Consider the following 18961-nt stretch of genomic DNA (forward strand, 5'->3'; position numbering starts at 1 on the left):
TCTCTTAAAACAATTTGAAACTCATTTCAGACTTTGGTAGATGCCAGACAGTAAAATTCCATTGGCAAAAAAAGAAATACAAAAAAATTCAGCACATACCCATTGTAGGCACTAGGGATGGTCAGTGAGATGCAAATAATTTTGAGTTGGAGGAGTATGCCAATTTATTCAGTTTGAAAATAGACCAATCAAATTTTACCTTAGCAGGATTTGATTGGTTGATTTTCAAGTTGCATATATTTGCATGCAAAATTTGCATCTCAGACCATCCCCAGCAGGCATGGATACAGATGATCTATGAGGCACTAATAATGCAGCTTGGAGCTGGGGGCCCAATCGCAGGCACGCAGCTTGGAGCTGGGGGCCCAATCGCAGGCACGCAGCTTGGGGCCCAATCGCAGGCACGCAGCTTGGAGCTGGGGGCCCAATCGCAGGCACGCAGCTTGGAGCTGGGGGCCCAATCGCAGGCACGCAGCTTGGAGCTGGGGGCCCAATCGCAGGCACGCAGCTTGGAGCTGGGGGCCCAATCGCAGGCACGCAGCTTGGAGCTGGGGGCCCAATCGCAGGCACGCAGCTTGGAGCTGGGGGCCCAATCGCAGGCACGCAGCTTGGAGCTGGGGGCCCAATCGCAGGCACGCAGCTTGGAGCCCAATCACAGGCACGCAGCTTGGAGCTGGGGGCCCAATCACAGGCACGCAGCTTGGAGCTGGGGGCCCATTCACAGGCACGCAGCTTGGAGCTGGGGGCCCAATCACAGGCACGCAGCTTGGAGCTGGGGGCCCAATCACAGGCACGCAGCTTGGAGCTGGGGGCCCAATCACAGGCACGCAGCTTGGAGCTATTCAGGGCTCATTCACAGTGGGACGTTGCGGAGCTGCGTTATAAAAATCTTATGACGCAGTTTACCACGCTGCAATGCTAATCCTATGGGACGTTCACAGTGTGACATTAGCGTTGCATTGTAATATGTAGCGTTATGGTAACGCACTGCTGCAGTGCGCTACCTCTAAGCGCACACCTCATCAGGTACAGTATAGCATACTTCATTGCCGGAATATGCTTTACTGTACCTACCATATGCAGCGGTAACGCAGCGTTAATGTGCGTTACCTCCTTTTGCTGCGTTGTAACTAATGTCGCATTACAATGCAACGTCCCACTGTGAATGTAGCCTCAAAGTCTGCAGACCCTCCTACTACACAGAAGTGGTGACATTGGCCAATCAAAATGGAATGCATGCATCAAGGGATGGAACTTAGCCCAAATAATTCCCTGGGCGATGGTTAATAGCCCAATGGCCGGCTTTGATTGGATGAATTTCATCCTCTTCCTGGGTCAGTTGAAACTCACATGTATGGAGAATTTTTTGCTCATCACTTATTCCATTTTAGCCTTTACCAAGTTACTAAGCTTATTGATTGCACCTGCATCCTTTTAAAGGATTTTTTTGTGGGGTGATGGGGGAGCTGGTTTAGAGGCGTCCATCTGCAAGTCACTCGCCAAGGGGAGGTCATTTTTCGCTCCTGAATATTCTCATACATCAAATTGGTATCCTTTGGAGGGATGAATGGAAGTTTGTATTCGGTGTGTGATGCTAGGGAAGAAAAAATGAAAATTGTTTAGTCCAACAAAGCTTACTATATATTTCTTGTATTCATATAGCCATGACCTATAAAAGAGACTTGTATGGGATAACAAGAAAAAAAAGCAAAAAAAAACAAAACAAAGGGCCCCTGGGGAAGCCCTTGGATCAAATTAAGGCATCCCCGTCCCATGGTGGTCTCTCTGGGCCCCTCAGAAGCCACAGCCCACAATTAGTCAGGCTGTGGCGCAGTAGCGCTTGCACTATTCACCTTCCCTGGCTCCAGTGCAGGCGCAGTAACGGCACGACTGGGATCGGCTATTTCCACCCAATAGGAGCCAAGAGCCGATACTGCGCCTGCGCTGGAGCCGGGGGAAGGTGAATAGTGCAGGTGCTACTGCGCCACAGCCTGACTAATTGCCGGGAGGGGCCCAGCGAGACCACCGAGGGACGGAGGAGGAAGCCTCGATAGGATCCAGAGGCTTCCCCCTCCTGAGGCAAGTACCCCCCAGTGGCCCTTTTTGTCCCCCATACAGGTTTTCTTTAAGCAACTCTATTAAGTAAATCTGAATCGAATCTATAAGAAAAAAAAAAAAAAAAAGTCCAATCAAAACGCCATGGGAGGCTTCAGGAGCCTGACTGCGCATGTGCAGGAGAAAGCATGCTCGCACATGTGCAGTATGGAGCTGCCATCTCTTAGAGCACTCAGGATTCTGAAGACTTCCAAAGCCTCCCACAGCAGCAAGAGGGCAGTCTCCGCCCCATCTGTCAGAGACTACCAATAGGGAGCCAGCGCTGGAACGCGGAGACCGGGAAGTCTCTATAGGACCCAGAGCCTCGAGGAGAGTTTTGTTTTTATTTTTTACAGATTTGCTCCAGACTCCCTTTAAAAAAAGAGAGACACTTTACCAAATGATAGTATGAAATCATGCTTTACGTTGGGAGAAGTTAAAAGAATAGAGGATAGATCAGGAAATGATTGATACCCTCTGTGTAATTCATTCATGTTTGATGCACCACGAGCCAGGAAGAAAAAAAAACAAAAAAACCTGACCTTATCTATTAGGGCCCGTTTCCACTATTGCGGTGCGGGATCGCCGGAAAATCACCGATGACTAAAATCGCATGCGGGTGCAATTCCGCATGCGATAGGGTATATGCAATTTTGACCATGTAACTGCCTGTGAAACTTGACATTGCTACCTACGCAGAATCGCATGCGTAATCGTGGGGAAAAACTCAAGCAAAAACGCATGCGATTTCCCTATTAAATGCATTGCGTGCGATTCGCATAGCGGGGGTGCGAATTCTGACGTCTCTGCCTTGCAGATTTTCCCCGCACACAACCGCTCAGCGATACGGACAAGTGGAAACAGGCCCATCCACTTGTATTGGCTATGCTAATCTGGATTCGCGATAGTGGAAACGGGCCCTTAATAGTTTTGGCAGTTGGAAACTGCCATTTCCCCACAATGCAACGAGGTCAAGGCCTCGGCCATGACAGCTTACAAGGAGTTTCACCACTATATCAGCCATACAGACTTACCCTGATGATCTGTTAGAGAAAAGGTGAAGATTTCTCATGTAAAAGGGAGTATCAGCTACTGATTTGAATGAAGGTCAATACTGGGTTACAGTTCCTCTCATTAGGGTAAATGGAAACATCCACAGCCGCCCAGAACAAAACTTACTGTCTTACTAATTATGTCTAGTCTCAAGTCTGGAAAGAGACAACCTACCAGAAAATAATCTGTAGTGTAAAAATAGGGGACAAGAGAATTACCTGTCCCTTCAACGTAAATAAAAAAAGCACTCTATACAAATACAGCGGGGTTCAGTGGCCCCGCCGCATCTTTAGTAATGCAGCAATACTCACCTATACCTTCTGGGATTTCATCAATTCCTCCAGGTCCTCCTGCCAGTTCAGCGCTTTCACAAACTTTTTGGTGATGTCACAGAGCTCTCCCAGTTCCGTCACATCCGTGCTCTTCAATGGCTTGCTTTTAAATGGACCAACGAGATCTCGGTTCATCAGAAGTCGAGGGACGTTCGGCCGGACGCAGTTTATAATCTTGGCAAAGGGTTCAATCTGTTGGCATAAAAAAAAAAAAAAAAAAAAAAAAAAAAAACAGAACAAGTGGTAAACTGGGAGGAAGAGATCACTAAAACCGAAAAAAAAACAAAAACACTTTAGCTAGAAAAATACATATAGGATACGCATCATTCAATGTTCCTCTATCAACTGTATGGGGTTTTGACCCCCCAAAAAAGTCCACCCATGATTCCAGCAGATTTCCTCCACTAAGTGTTCTCTTCAACACATGATCTTCATAAACTTGCACGAGGTTAAAACATATAGTAACACCATACGCTCACCGGATAAGGGGGCCAACCCTTTCAGGATCAGCAAACAGCGGTTTTGGCCTTGCCAGTAGTTTTCCTGCATGCGTCCCAACAGGCTCCTCAGATATCCATGCATATAAAAAGGGAAGACAAACGGACAGCAATAGTGTGATACCGCCTTATCATATAACTTCTATTGCCACCAGTGCTCCCAGTCAGCAACCTCATCACCCAGCATGCCTCCACCACTCCTACACACAGGACTCTCACCAGATGCCAGACCCGTAACAGACCAGCAGTATAGCGTATTTGTATGTCAACACTCCAAACTTCCGCCAAGTGATACACCTAAGGCTCAAACAAGGTTGTCCATAGCGTAATTAGTTTTATGAAAGAGAACCCGAGGTGTGTTTAAAGAATATTATCTGCATACAGAGGCTGGATCTGCCTATACAGCCCAGCCTCTGTTGCTATCTCACACCCCACTAAGGTCCCCCTGCACTCTGCAATACCTCATAAATCACAGCCGTGCTGTGAGGCTGTTTACATCTGTAGTGTCAGTCTCAGCTGCTCCCCCGCCTCCTGCATAGCTCCGGTCCCTGCCCCCGTCCCTTCCCTCCAATCAGCAGGGAGGGAAGGGATGCAGGCGGGAACTGGAGTTCTGCAGGAGGCGGGGAGAGCAGCAGACTGACACTATAGAGAAAAACACAGCCAGCTCTGACAAGCTGTTTGTCAGCAGCGTGGCTGTGATTTATGAGGGATTGCAGAGTGCAGGGGGACCTTAGGGGGGTTTGGGATAGCAACAGAGGCTGGGCTGTATAGGCAGATCCATCCTCTGTATGCAGATAATATTCTTCAAACCCACCTCGGGTTCTCACATAAAGTAGTGCACTTACAATTTGCTGTATAAAATGCACATATAAAAAAAGTCTCAGGATCCTCCAGCGTCTCACCGGCTCCTTAGGCTCCGCGGCAAGGCCAAAAACGTTGTTTGCCGATCTGAAAGGGTTGGCCCCCTTATCCGGTGAGCGTATGGTGTTTCTATATATTTTAACCTCGTGCAAGTTTATGAAGATTATGTGTTGAAGAGAACACTGAGTGGAGGAAATCTGCTGGAATCATTGGTGGACTTTAGGTCAAAACCCCATACAGTTGATAGAGGAACATTAAATGATAATTTGTATCCTACATGTATTTTTCTAGCTAACGTTTTAAGCTTAACACACCATACAATCTTGGTTGTACAGATTTACCAAATCTATGCAGTATAAGGGCCAACAGATTGAAAATGCCTTGAATGATTGATTGGATAAGCTCTTATACTACATGAAAGTAGTGAGATTGAACAACCAAGATTGTATGGTGTGTGTTGAGCCTTAGTGAGATCTTGATCTGTTGAGCGCTCTGCTAGGTTATCAAATTTAATATCTATGGGTGTAGCACACACTTTTTTTGCAGTAAGCGATTCAGATTAATATTTTGGTGTTTTAAAGAAATTTGGGGTGGTTCTGCCACCACGCTGGTTATAAAGTGAGGAGCGCACGGTTACCCCATTATAGTTATTTTATAAACTGGGAGGAAGTCTTACGTTTGAGTTGACAATCTCAAAGTGACAGCTGACCTCTATGGAGGATAAGAGCGATTGGATATGAAAGAAAAAAAAACCCTGGGCATCATGCTTGCTTCAACTTTGAATTATAAGTAGCATTTTGTTGACTATTCCTGATGTCAGAGAGGGTTTAGCACAAATTTGGCAAGTTGAAATTTTGCCTCAAAACCGTTTGCTCCTGTTTTTGTGCAGGTTTTCCTAGGTAAAGGTAACCTACCAGTTGATTTTTTTTTTTCCTTCTTAGCCACATAAGGACCGGGCTTGTTTTGTGTGACCTGTGCCGGGTGGGCTCTCCAGCCCACAGCACAGATCACCTTGCAGCCAGGGCGACCAGACTCCCCCCTCCCCCCTTTTTTCCCCAGGGGGGGGGGGGGTCTGATCACCGCCAGCTGTCTGCGTGTAGCGGGGGGGGGGGGGGCTCCTCAAAGCCCCCCATCGCAGCGATTTTCAGCCTCCCTCCTACCCATTGGCGGCAAAGGATGGCGATCCGTCCTGCCTCTGATAGGCTTTAGCCTACCAGATGCCGGCGATCCCCGGCCAATCAGAGGCCGGGGATCGCCGATTTCCTTTATGGCGCTGCTGCGCAGCAGCGCCGTGCGACAAACACCGGGGATTTCTTCCTCGCGCGTTTACATTTAGCCTGCAAGCCGCGATCGGTGGCTCGCAGCCTGTTCACGGAGACACCCTCCGTGAACTGACATGGAACGTTTCCATGTAAAACCACTAACTACCTGCCGCTGCCTATCGGCGTTACACTGTCGTTAAATGGTTAAGAAATGCTACTTAGCGCTAATACCGAGTCAGGCTCAGGATGGAAATCCACAGCTCAGAGTGGTAATCCCGTGCCTGAGTGAATTATATGCAGGAGCTGCTGCAGATCTCTGTGGTGTTTTTTTCCTCTGTTTTTAGGGTCTAAAAGATTGTGAAGAAAAAAAAAAAAAAAAAAAGCAAGGCTTTTAGACCCTAAATAATCATAACGCCAGGGAGGTTAATGTGAACCTGAGGTGAGAGTGATATGGAGGCTGCCATACTACTTTCCTTTTAAGCAATACCAGTTGCCTGGTAGCCTTGCTGATCCTCTGTCTTCTCCTTTTAGCCACAGCCCCTGAACAAGCATGCAGCAGATCAGGTGTATCTGACATTGTCAGATCTGACAAGATTAGCTGCATGCTTGTTTCTGGTCTGATTCAGACACTACAGCAGCCAAATAGACCAGCAGGGCTGCCAGGCAACTGGTATTGTTTAACAGGAAATAAATATGGCAGCCTCCGTATACCTCTCACCTCGGGTTCACCATTTATTTAAAAAAAAAAAAAAATTTTTTGGCTCAACCCAGTCTATGGTGGGGACATAAGGCTCCTTTCACACTACATCCGTTGCGTAGTGGTGCAGCAGACAATAGAAATGCATCACAACACAATGCGATTGTATTTCAATGGGGCTTCCACACTGGTACTTTAGCAATGCAACGATTTCCGATGAGAGTGCACAGCATGCAGTGTGTTGCCGGGCAACATACGCAGTACATGGACTGTTTGCTGCACATTACTGGCATGAGTAGACTGCCATGCGAACAGCTCAAAAATGTTACATTTGATTCTGTTAGAAGAAAAAAAAAAAAAATTCCCAGTAATTGAGAAAAATCAATTTAAAGTGACACTGAAGCGGAAGAAAAAATGATATGAATTGCTTGTGTAGTACGGATAATGAACTTTGTCACTGTACTTTGTTTTTTCTGCAGAGGAAAGTTCAAAACACTTGAGATAATAAGCTTCAGAAGACAGAGCTCTCTGCAACATTGAAAGCCAGAGATATCAGTAAAGCTCTATTGCATAGATAACTGAAGTTTAACTCTTCCTGTACTGGAAACAATATGAGACGCATATCTCTGCTGCTAATGTTTTATTTCGTAGCTTTACTACACATACAAGTCATAAGTTTATTTTCACTTTAGGTTCCCTTTAAAGAACAAGTGACACACACACACACACATATATATAGGTAGTCCCCGGTTAAAGAACGAGACAGGGACTGTAGATTTGTTCTTAACCGTAATCCTTTCTTGATAGATAGAGATACACATATACATATACACACATACATACATACATACATACATACATACATACATACATACCCACCCATCTACCCATCTACCTACATAAACACATATACACACATATATACACATATATACACACATACATACACACACACTAGTTCTACTTACATAACAGATCTATTGCACTGTCCACACTGATTCCTGTGAATTTTATAAAGGAAAAGCAGAGATTCCTATTCTAGACAGTTTCCATCTTGGTTACCTTTGACCTCCTGACATTTCCTCCCTCACTCTCTTCTCCTCTTGCCAATTGTGTATTCATTACCCGCCCTCCTCCCAGAGTCTTCAGACACTCCCACTGAGGCCTATACTAGGAAGTGCATTGTCTTATGTAATTAGAAGGAGGGGGAAATAAAGGGAAGAGAAGGAATATATTAGATAAAAAGACCCCCCCCCCCAACATGCAACAGTTTTCCCAGCCAATGGCAATTAACTATTTGACATTCCTGAACGTGAAACTCACGTCCAGGAAGCCATGTGCGCTCCTGCGCGTTCCCACGGCCGATAGCGCGCGTGCATGCGCTCTCGGCCCGCGGTTTGTTAGCCAGTGAAATCGGGCAACGGTGCCCGATCACTGATTCCTCTCCCCCGCAGAAAAAGCGACAGCTGCTCTTGGAAGCTTTGCTTTTTCTGCTTCCTATGTTCCCCTACGTCGCTCTAAGCGTACGTGTTACGCTTAGAGTGACGTCACTATAAACAAACTCATGGCTGCCATCTTGTGGCCAAAAAGTAAACTACAGCTAAATGTTAAATAAAAATACACATTTACAAAAAAAAAAAAAAAATACAATTTCAATCCCACCCTCCCAAATATACCCACATAAAATGTTTAATAAAAAAAAAAAAAAAAAAAACCAAATATTTACCTAAGGGTCTAAACTTTTTAAATATCTATGTAAAGATGAAATATTTCAATTTTTTTTTTTTTTTTTTTTTTTTTTTTGTGTATTATAAGCTTGTAAATAGTGATGAATGCAAAAAAATGGAAAAAAATGCACTTTTATTTCCAAATAAAATATTGTCGCCATACATTATGATAGGGACATAATTTAAACGGTGTAATAACCGGGACAAATGGGCATATACAATACGTGGGTTTTAATTATGGAGGCATGTATTTTAAAACTATAATTGCCGAAAAGTGAGAAATGTTTTTTTTCTTATTCTTCCTTTTAAAATGCATTTACAGTAAAGTGGCTCTTAGTAAAATGTACCACCCAAAGAAAGCCTAATTGGTGGCAGAAAAAACAAGATATAGATCAGTTCATTGTGATTTGTAATAAAGTTATAGGCTAATGAATGGGAGGTGAACATAGCTCGGATGCATAAAGTGAAAAACGACTGAATGCGAACTGGTTAAAAAGGCCAGTTCTCCTATGGTATGTGATAACTCCAAACCATAACAGAAAAAGTTCTGAATGCAGGATTAGCATCTTTATCACTTAAATAGAACCAGAGATGAAGCACCCTCTTGTATTTTACCTTATAAATCAGTGGGAACATGACAGTAAACACCTAATCTGCCCTTTGTTTCATTGTTCTCTGTTTAATCTGACTGTTATCACCTCTGATAAGAATCCCAGACTGAGCACTCAGTCTAGCTTTGCAGGGAATAATTATAGCTGAGTCTTTATAGCAGAGCCACAAGGGGGCAGGCTCAGGCTTGAAAAGACACCAGAGAAGACAGACTCAGCTACAATCTTTCTGTAGCAAAGCTAGACTGAGTGCTCAGTCTGGGATTCTTATCAGAGTCTGTCTTCTCTGGTGTCTTTTCAAGCCCGAGCCTGCCCCCTTGTGGCTCTGCTATAAAGACTCAGCTATAATTATTCCCTGCAAAGCCAGACTGAATGCTCAGTCCGGGATTCTTATCACAGCTGATGACACTTTTAGCAGTGAGGATGAAACAAAGCAGGGTAAGTGTTTTCCCTAATGTTCTTACTGATATACAGGATCTTCTCAAAAAATTAGCATATTGTGATAAAGTTCATTATTTTCTGTAAAGTACTGATAAACATTAGACTTTCATATATTTTAGATTCAAATACACACAACTGAAGTAGTTCAAGCCTTTTATTGTTTTAATATTGATGATTTTGGCATACAGTTCATGAAAACCCAAATTTCCTATCTCAAAAAATTAGCATATTTCATCCGACCAATAAAAGAAAAGTGTTTTTAAAACAAAAAAAGTCAACCTTCAAATAATTATGTTCAGTTATGCACTCAATACTTGGTCGGGAATCCTTTTTCAGAAATGACTGCTTCAATGCAGCGTGGCATTGAGGCAATCAGCCTGTGGCACTGCTCAGGTGTTATGGAGGCCCAGGATGCTTCGATAGCAGCCTTAAGCTCATCCAGAGTGTTGAGTCTTGCGTCTCTCAACTTTCTCTTCACAATATCCCACAGATTCTCTATGGGGTTCAGGTCAGGTCAGGAGAGTTGGCAGGCCAATTGAGCACAGTAATACCATGGTCAGTAAACCATTTACCAGTGGTTTTGGCACTGTGAGCAGGTGCCAGGTCGTGCTGAAAAATGACATCTTCATCTCCATAAAGCTTTTCAGCAGATGGAAGCATGAACCCACTTTTGACCCAGAAACAGCGGCACAAGCGCCTGACCTGGGCTACAGAGAAGCAGCACTGGACTGTTGCTCAGTGGTCCAAAGTGAATGAAAGCAACTTTTACATGTCATTCGGAAATCAAGTTGCCAGAGTCGGAAGGAAGACTGGGGACTCGGGGACAGGGAAATGCCAAAATGCCTGAAGTCCAGTGTCAAGTACCCACAGTCAGTGATGGTCTGGGGTGCCATGTCAGCTGCTGGTGGTGGTCCACGGTGTTTTATCAAGGGCAGGGTCAATGCAGCTAGCTATCAGGAGATTTTGGAGCACTTCATGCTTCCTTCCCTGAAAAGCTTTATGGAGATGAAGATTTCATTTTTCAGCACGACCTGGCACCTGCTCACAGTGCCAAAACCACTGGTAAATGGTTTACTGACCATGGTATTACTGTGCTCAATTGGCCTGCCAACTCTCCTGACCTGAACCCCATAGAGAATCTGTGCGATATTGTGCAGAGAAAGTTGAGAGACGCAAGACCCAACACTCTAGATGAGCTTAAGGCTGCTATCGAAGCATCCTGGGCCTCCATAACACCTGAGCAGTGCCACAGGCTGATTGCCTCCATGCCACGCCGCATTGAAGCAGTCATTTCTGCAAAAGGATTCCCGACCAAGTATTGAGTGCATAACTGAACATAATTATTTGAAGGTTGACTTTTTTTGTTTTAAAAACACCTTTCTTTTATTGGTCGGATGAAATATGCTAATTTTTTGAGATAGGAATTTGGGGTTTTCGTGAGCTGTATGCCAAAATCATCAATATTAAAACAATAAAAGGCTTGAACTACTTCAGTTGTGTGTATTTGAATCTAAAATATATGAAAGTCTAATGTTTATCAGTACACTACAGAAAATCATGAACTTTATCACAATATGCTAATTTTTTGAGAAGATCCTGTATATGGTAAAATACACAAGGGTGCTTCATCTCTGGTTCCCTTTAATACACTCAGTCCAGTTGCGGTTGAAATTTGATTTTTATGGTGACAATCCCACTTTAAGAAAAATTTGGCTGCAGTACAGGGCACAGGGGTACAGAGGAGACAGAAGTGACATGGGGGAGGGAGGGGATACTGAAGACACAAGGGAACACTGGAGGCACAGAGATGCAGAGATGGCGCAGTGTTTTGAATTATGGACAGATTCAGGTTATGAACAAACCTACAAGTCCCCGTCTCATTCGTTTAACGGGGACTATTTGTATTTACAGCAACAATAGAATAATCCCCAGAGGAACAGCAAGTCATGGGATTGGGTCAAGATATCCTATGAATATAAAACAAAAAAAACAAATCAAAGCTGGAACATGCCAGTAGAGATGATCAGATGCAATTAGTTCCTAGTTCATGCGGGATTATGTAAACTGTGTATGCAAATATATGCAGTTTGAACCAATCAACTTAAAGCGAACCAGAGACGAAAAAAACAACATTTATACATACCTGGAGCTTCCTCCAGACCCATCAGCCTAGATCGCGCCGACGCCACCGTCCTCGGCTGCCTCTGTCCGCCGGTACCGGGTCCAGTGATTTCGCCAGTCGACGCAAGCGCAGTGCGCTCCCTCCATACTGCACAGATGCATGCTTACAGAGCCGGAGGGAGCCCTTGTCCATGCGGAAGAATGGGCGCGTCCGGCGGAAGTGACGGGACCCAGTACCAGCGATAGAGGCAGCGGAGGACTGCGGCGTGGGAGCAATCCAAGCTTATGGGGCTGGAGGAAGCCCCAGGTATGTATAACATCTTGGTTTCATTTTTAACAAACGTTCGTCTCTGGTTCCCTTTAAACCTGGGTGGATCATAGTTCGTCAATTATCAAGCTGCATGCATTTGCATGCTAAATGTACATAAACCTGCATGAACTCAGAAATATTTGCATCTCATTGATCATCCCTACTTGTGAGGTCCTTGTCTGTCATGCTCATCCTGCGTTTACACATTATAACCAGTCGCTGAACTGGAACAGCCAGGTTTGCAGAAATACTAATTGGCATGTCTATCCCAAGTCATCGACAAAAGACGCTATAAGCTGATCAATGTAAGTCTATTACATCAACAATTGGCTTGTGTAAACTCCCAATAGTAGAGTAAATCCTGAACACTATATTTGTGACTGACCAAAGACGCTATAAGGACGACCATGGCGGCTAAAAGAACAATCCACCAAAGCCTGCAGTCACCACAGGTCAACTTTAACCTTTGGATAGTCTCGTTTTCCGCATTTCTCTACCTTTAAAGACGTCCCCATGACAATCAGCAGGTCCGCCCTGGGAAAGTCCGTTGAAAATTTGTCGAATCTCTTCGGAAGATCTTCCCCGAAAAAGACTATGTCGGGCTTGACGACGCCATGGCAGATTGTACAGCGTGGAGACTTGCCGCTCATGATGCAGTCCTGTATGCAGAGGAGGAAGCATGAACAAGCTGCGGCCAGTGACAGCAAGCGCCAGAATATTTCCATCCCAAATAATTTTACTGGGTTTTCATACTAACATATACTGTATTTTTCAGCATACAAGATGAACTTTTTCTCCCCCACAAATGGGAAGAAAAGTGTCCGTGTCTTGTATGCCAAATACAGGGAGTCCCCCGATTTAAAGGGACTCCCTGACATGGGGATACAAAGAATATACATACCTGGTGCTTCCTCCAGCCCCCTTCTGGCCTGATCACTCCCTCACCACCATCCTCCTGGTTCCTCTGCAATTGGTCCTGGAAAGTCCTACGGTTCGGGGCCAACTGCACATGCACGTCCAGGCTGCACGCTAGTCTTGCTCGCGCCACTGGGAGAGTTCTGCACCTGCGCAGTAGAACGTAAAATACTTCTGGCAACGTGAGCGAGACGAGGGAGTGAGTGTGGCCGTACTGCGCGACTTACCGGGGCCAGTTCACTAACCAGGCGGCTTTAGCCTGGCAGCTCTGCTGATCTGTTTGGCTTCTAAATCACACACCTGAAACAAGCATGGGGCTTATCCAGACCTCTAATCTAATCTGTATTTTTGTTCAAGGTCTATGGCTAAAAGTATTAAGGCGCGTACACACGCCAGACTTTTTTCAAACTACGGGTCGTAAGACCCCACCCATGGGGTGGTCATTCTGATGACTGTTCCACGTGAGTACAGGCTGTCAGACTGATTCGCTTGCATGGTTTACAAGGAAATAAATAGGTCAGCCTCCATATTCCTCTTACATCAGGTGTGCTTTAATGATTACCAGTATTCAAACTGTTTCACTCTCCTATCACCCACCCACTGACATTTCAGCTGTCCCCTCCCCTGCTTACCCCCCCCCCCCCCCGGGCTTTCCCCTGCTTACCACCAGACACTGCAGTTGTCCCTCCCCTGCTTATCCCCAGACACTGCAGTTGTCCCTCCCCTGCTTACCCCCAGACACTGCAGTTGTCCCTCCCCTGCTTACCCCCAGACACTGCAGTTGTCCCTCCCCTGCTTACCACCAGACGCTGCAGTTGTCCCTCCCCTGCTTACCACCAGACACTGCAGTTGTCCCTCCCCTGCTTACCACCAGACACTGCAGTTGTCCCTCCCCTGCTTACCACCAGACACTGCAGTTGTCCCTCCCCTGCTTACCACCAGACACTGCAGTTGTCCCTCCCCTGCTTACCACCAGACACTGCAGTTGTCCCTCCCCTGCTTACCACCAGACACTGCAGTTGTCCCTCCCCTGCTTACCACCAGACACTGGCTGTCCCCTTCCTGGCTTTTACCTCTGAAACTATTCCCACTAGAGTGGAACTAATGTACTGATGTGTCTGCTCTGAAATAAGAGTATTGCATATATTCAGAATTTATGCAAACAAGCCAGCCAGCACTGAGAGACGCCATTGTAGGAAAAGGATAGAAGCCAGGACTCACCCGAGCCTCCTTTGCAGGGAACGGGGTGTAACACAGATGACAGGAGGCAGATGAGAAGGTTCCATGAGCTTCAACGAGCTTCTTTGCTGGGATTCCCACCACTAGGAAAGAAAATACATTAAAGAGGTACTGCAGTAAAAATAAATGAATAAAATTGTTTTTACAATATTCATTATAAATTAATTTTCAGAATTTGCCCATTGTAAAAATCTTTCCTCTCTCTGATTTACATTCTGAAATATATCACGGGGTGACAGCTTTAGTCCGGATAGGTGCAGCGCTGGTTTTTGAGAATTCTGAACAGGGACGGATCTGGGGGACGGGGGGGGGGGGTGGGGGGGGGGGCGCAAGCGGGTATCTTGCCCCAGGCGCAGTTTGTTGAATTCTTAAAAAGGCGGCAAAATTTGGATGGGGAATGGCAGTTTAGGTGCCAAAACCTGACCTTGCCCCAGGCGCAACTTGGTCTACATCCGTTCCTGATTCTGAATAAAGTACAAAATATACCTGGTCTCTCAGAATGCTTTGGGAGGAGAATCCCACATAGCTGACCATCCCTAGTTGTGGGGAATTTGGGCAGTCATTTTTGAGCTTAGGAAACAGCTTAGAGATTCTGTATTGTTAAAATCGCACAAAAGTAAACATACCAGTGCGTTAGGGGACATCTATTACCCTCTGTCACAATTGCGCCGCTCCTCGCCGCATTAAAAGTGGTTAAAAACAGTTTTAAAAAGTTTGTTTATAAACAAACAAAATGGCCACCAAAACAGAAAGAAGGTTGATGTACAGTATGTCCACACATAGAAAATACATCCATACACAAGCAGGCTGTATAAAGCATTCCTTTTGAATCTCAAGAGATCATTTGTGTGTTTCTTTCCCCCTGCATCTCTTATGCACTGAAGTTTCAGGCTGCTGGTTTCTTCCTGCAAACAGCTCTGCCTGTGTCTGTAATTCTTCAGTATGTGAAAGGCCAGCCAGCTCAGAGGACGATTTATCCAGTTTGTAAAAGATGAGAGAAGCTGCTCTAATCTAAATAACACAGGCAGTGTGCATAGAGGGGCCTGGAGGGGGGAGTGCATAGCAGAACCACAACACTGAAGAACTTGGCAGCCTTCCAGACACAGGCCGACAAGTCTGACAGGGGAAAGATACATTGATTTATTACAGAGACTGATAGTAGAAAGTGCTGCAGTAAGCTAGAACACATTAGAATAGCTTTTGGAACTTGTAGGATGATAAAAAACAGGATGCAATTTTTGTTACGGAGTCTCTTTAAGGGCCCCTTTCCACTGCATTTTTGATGTGCTTTTCTCTGATTAGCAAGTTTTGGTCTTGATTTTTGAAGATAGATACTAGTGGTTAAATAAAATCAAAAACCGCAAAAGCATTTCTATGCATTTTTCATGCATTTCTATACTTTACATCAAAACGCATCATAATTGCACAGACATGAGTTTGTGGGTTTGTTTTTTAAATCGGAACGCAGCAGTGGAAAAGGCCGCCCAAGATTCTTATTTTAAACAGGCTGCACTAAGAATCAGCAAACGCATGCGTTTTTGGCAAAAACGCAGCTAGTGGAAAAGGGCCCTTAGACATTTCTAGAGTCTTAAATGTCAGGTTTTCAATTATCAGAAATTAATAGAGATGTATTAATTGAATAAAACAATGTCCTTTAAAAATATAGCCTTATAGGATTGCATGGTCTATTATAGATATTAGCAAGTGTATCCTTATTTATATTATATATGCATGCATGCTTGATTCATTATATGGATTGCAAGAAATGGATCTTTTATATAAGAATAAAACCTGTGTAGTCAATTTAAGCTGAGTAGTGAAATCCAGAGGAAATGGTTTAGTGACAGACTGCTGAATCAGAAAGATTTTCCTCTGTCTGAAGAATGTTTACTGGAGTAATAATTCTTAATCTTTAGGAAAAATCTTAAAAGTTGACTTTGTCTTGGACAATATTGAAGCCCGGTGTCCTTGTTTACAGTCCAAGGTACAAGCTGGCCAGAGACAGCTTTGAGTTACAAGGTGAAGATTCTGATATAGAATTTCTTATAATCTTATCAGGAATTCTATGTATGTCATTATATATATAGCATGTCATATATAGTAATGTAATAAGCATTATCCTATATTTTATATAGTTAAGTGGATAGTATATGGGGATATATATTTAAATATATATATCCGCTTATGCTCAATTCCAACTGTTTTCCCCAGAGAAGGTTTTCTACAGAACTTGCATATGTGTTCTAGTTATAAATCATTAACTCTGTAGCTAGCCACACTCAAGAGCCATATTTGCTGGGATAAACATTCTTGGATTATAAATGGTTGTTCTCAAACAGAGTCATAACTTATTGTTGACCAGCTGAATTTGCCCAAAGAGCTAGTCTTGACCAGTTTTATGTGTTAGGTTGGTTTCACACCAGGACGTTGCGTTAGGGGCACGTTATGCGACCATAACGTCCCCTAAAACGTAACGCCTGGTGCTCTCTGGTGTGGACGTCTGAGTGAGCCGCGTTGTGCAGCTCACTCTGGCGTCCGTGATGCCGTGATGCGCACTCTTGGACGCATGCGGCATCACGTGGTCCCGCCCGGCCAATCGCCGCACAGAGCGGCCGCTCCAGGAAGTAAACACTGCACGTCACTGAGTGCAGTGACTATTAATTAGCCATGTGCCTGGCCGCTCTCCGCTCCTCCCCAACGTTACAGCGCATGTGAAAGCAGTCTAACGCGGCTCTGCTGCTTATAAAGTACTGCATGCAGTACGTTGTGTAATGGCGCAGCGTTACTGAGTAACGCAACGTGGGCACTGAACAGTCCATTGATTTTTCATTGCTGTGCGGTGGGCTGCGTTACAGACTGCTCTAACTTGTGCCTGTAACGTCTCACTGTGAAACCAGCCTTAAAGAATTAAAAGAAAAAGGAACCTTTAATGAATTGTCAACATAGCGTTGAACATGGTAACAGGTTATGCTTTTATTTTTGAATATTATATCATACGAGTGTGCCCCCTGCTGGAGGAAATTACACATTCAGAAATAATGTCACACGATTTATATAAAGCTGATAGTTAAATGAGCTAAATAGAAATTTGAAAGAATATGCCCACCAACTCCAATTGGATCTTAGTTAATCCGTGGAGATTGGAATATTGATAAGAGGAAACAAATAATGAGTGCATAGGACACGCGGGAAACAATCTCCTATGAAAGACACACACTCAACCTCTGAAAGAAGGGATCCCAGACTCACGCCCTACCAGCCTTGAGGCCACTCCCAGATCGGGTTAGCAGTGCAGGCCTGGCAAGATTCCTGATTTCATTTTATTGGTAACTATACATTTTCAATTATAATCAAAGCCAACTAGATTAGGGGCTTGGATTTTCAATGATTCTATACCTAGTATAGCATACCCTGAACATGTGACCTTCCTGGAACTGCAACTAGGAATATCAGTGTTTTATTTTTCTCTACTTTTTTTTATCAACCACCTTAGCGGTATGGACGAGCTCAGCTCGTCCATTACCGCCAGAGGGTGCCGCTCAGGCCCTGCTGGGCCGATTTTGATAAAATAAAGAGCAGCACACGCAGCCGGCACTTTGCCAGCCGCGTGTGCTGCCTGATCGCCGCCGCTCTGTGGCGATCCGCCGCGAGCAGCGGCGAAAGAGGGTCCCCCCAGCCGCCTGAGCCCTGCGCAGCCGGAACAAATAGTTCCAGCCAGCGCTAAGGGCTGGATCGGAGGCGGCTGACGTCCATGACGTCACTCCGCTCGTCGCCATGGCGACGAGGAAAGCCAAACAAGGAAGGCTGCTCATTGCAGCCTTCCTTGTTACTTATGCTTGCCGGAGGCGATCAGAACGCCTCCGGAGCACCCTCTAGTGGGCTTTCATGCAGCCAACTTTTAGTTGGCTGCATGAAATAGTTTTTCTTTAATTAAAAAAAAACCCTCCCGCAGCCGCCCTGGCGATCTCAATAGAACGCCAGGGTGGTTAATGTAAGTTTTTCCTCCAAGCTTACAACTTGTTAGAGGGAGAAAAGATTGGTTGACATTTAAAGAGACATTGAAGCGAAAAAAAAAAAATATGATATAATGAATTGGTTGTGTACTATGAATAATTACTAGATGGACATATGTCTTTTTTCAACCAAAATAACTATGTAACTATGTAAGATTAGCAACAAAGAAAATATTCTCATATTTTTATTTTCAGGTATATAGTGTTTTTTTCTAACATTGCATCATTCTCTAATATGTGCAGATTACACAACACTCAGCATTCAAAATGATTCTTTCAGAGCAGTCTGTGAACTAATGACCTCTCCTCTGGCAGAGAAAAAGAAAACTGTTCACTTACAGTTGAGATAATAAAAGTCAGAAGACAGCCCTCTCCACAACTTTGAAAGTCGTAGAGATTAATGGCTTTTTTTGCATAGAGAGAACTGGAGTTTAACTCTTCCTGTACTGGAAACAATTAGACTGATGTATCTGATCTTAATGTTTTATTTCTTAGCTGTGCTACACATACAAATCAAAATATAATTTTTTTTTCGCTTCAGTGTCTCTTTAAAGGTTTCATTTACAGATCATGTCATAATTGGATAATTTTATATATTTTGTACATTGTACAGCGCCACGGAATATGTTGGCGCTTTATAAATTAATAATAATACTAATATTTAATATTTTTCCTTTGATTTAAAATCAGATTTTTATAAAATAAGTGTTTACAGATCAGTAAACATTAAACTTGTTTTATATATTGAGGTTTTTAGACCAGATAGATCTTCCATATTTTTTCCCTCGTTA

At 44.3% G+C, this 18961-nt stretch overlaps 1 protein-coding gene across 4 annotated transcripts in view; it reads right to left on the reverse strand.

Moving 5' to 3' along the window:
• Positions 1 to 795: 795 nt before the first annotated feature.
• The window catches only part of LOC137561765 (NAD-dependent protein deacetylase sirtuin-3-like), a 107838-nt gene continuing 89672 nt past the window's right edge, over positions 796 to 18961 (reverse strand). For all 4 annotated transcript variants that reach the window (XM_068273120.1, XM_068273121.1, XM_068273122.1 and 1 more), the window contains 4 exons: positions 14140 to 14240; positions 12501 to 12662; positions 3459 to 3671; positions 796 to 1594 (listed from right to left, as the gene is read on the reverse strand). In XM_068273120.1, the coding sequence (XP_068129221.1) occupies positions 3459 to 3671; positions 12501 to 12662; positions 14140 to 14240 (476 nt within the window). In that variant the 3' untranslated portion in view covers positions 796 to 1594. The remainder of the gene's footprint in view (positions 1595 to 3458; positions 3672 to 12500; positions 12663 to 14139; positions 14241 to 18961) is intronic.

The sequence above is a fragment of the Hyperolius riggenbachi genome, chromosome 3 (genome assembly GCF_040937935.1).
Source record: "Hyperolius riggenbachi isolate aHypRig1 chromosome 3, aHypRig1.pri, whole genome shotgun sequence".
Taxonomy (NCBI): domain Eukaryota; kingdom Metazoa; phylum Chordata; class Amphibia; order Anura; family Hyperoliidae; genus Hyperolius; species Hyperolius riggenbachi.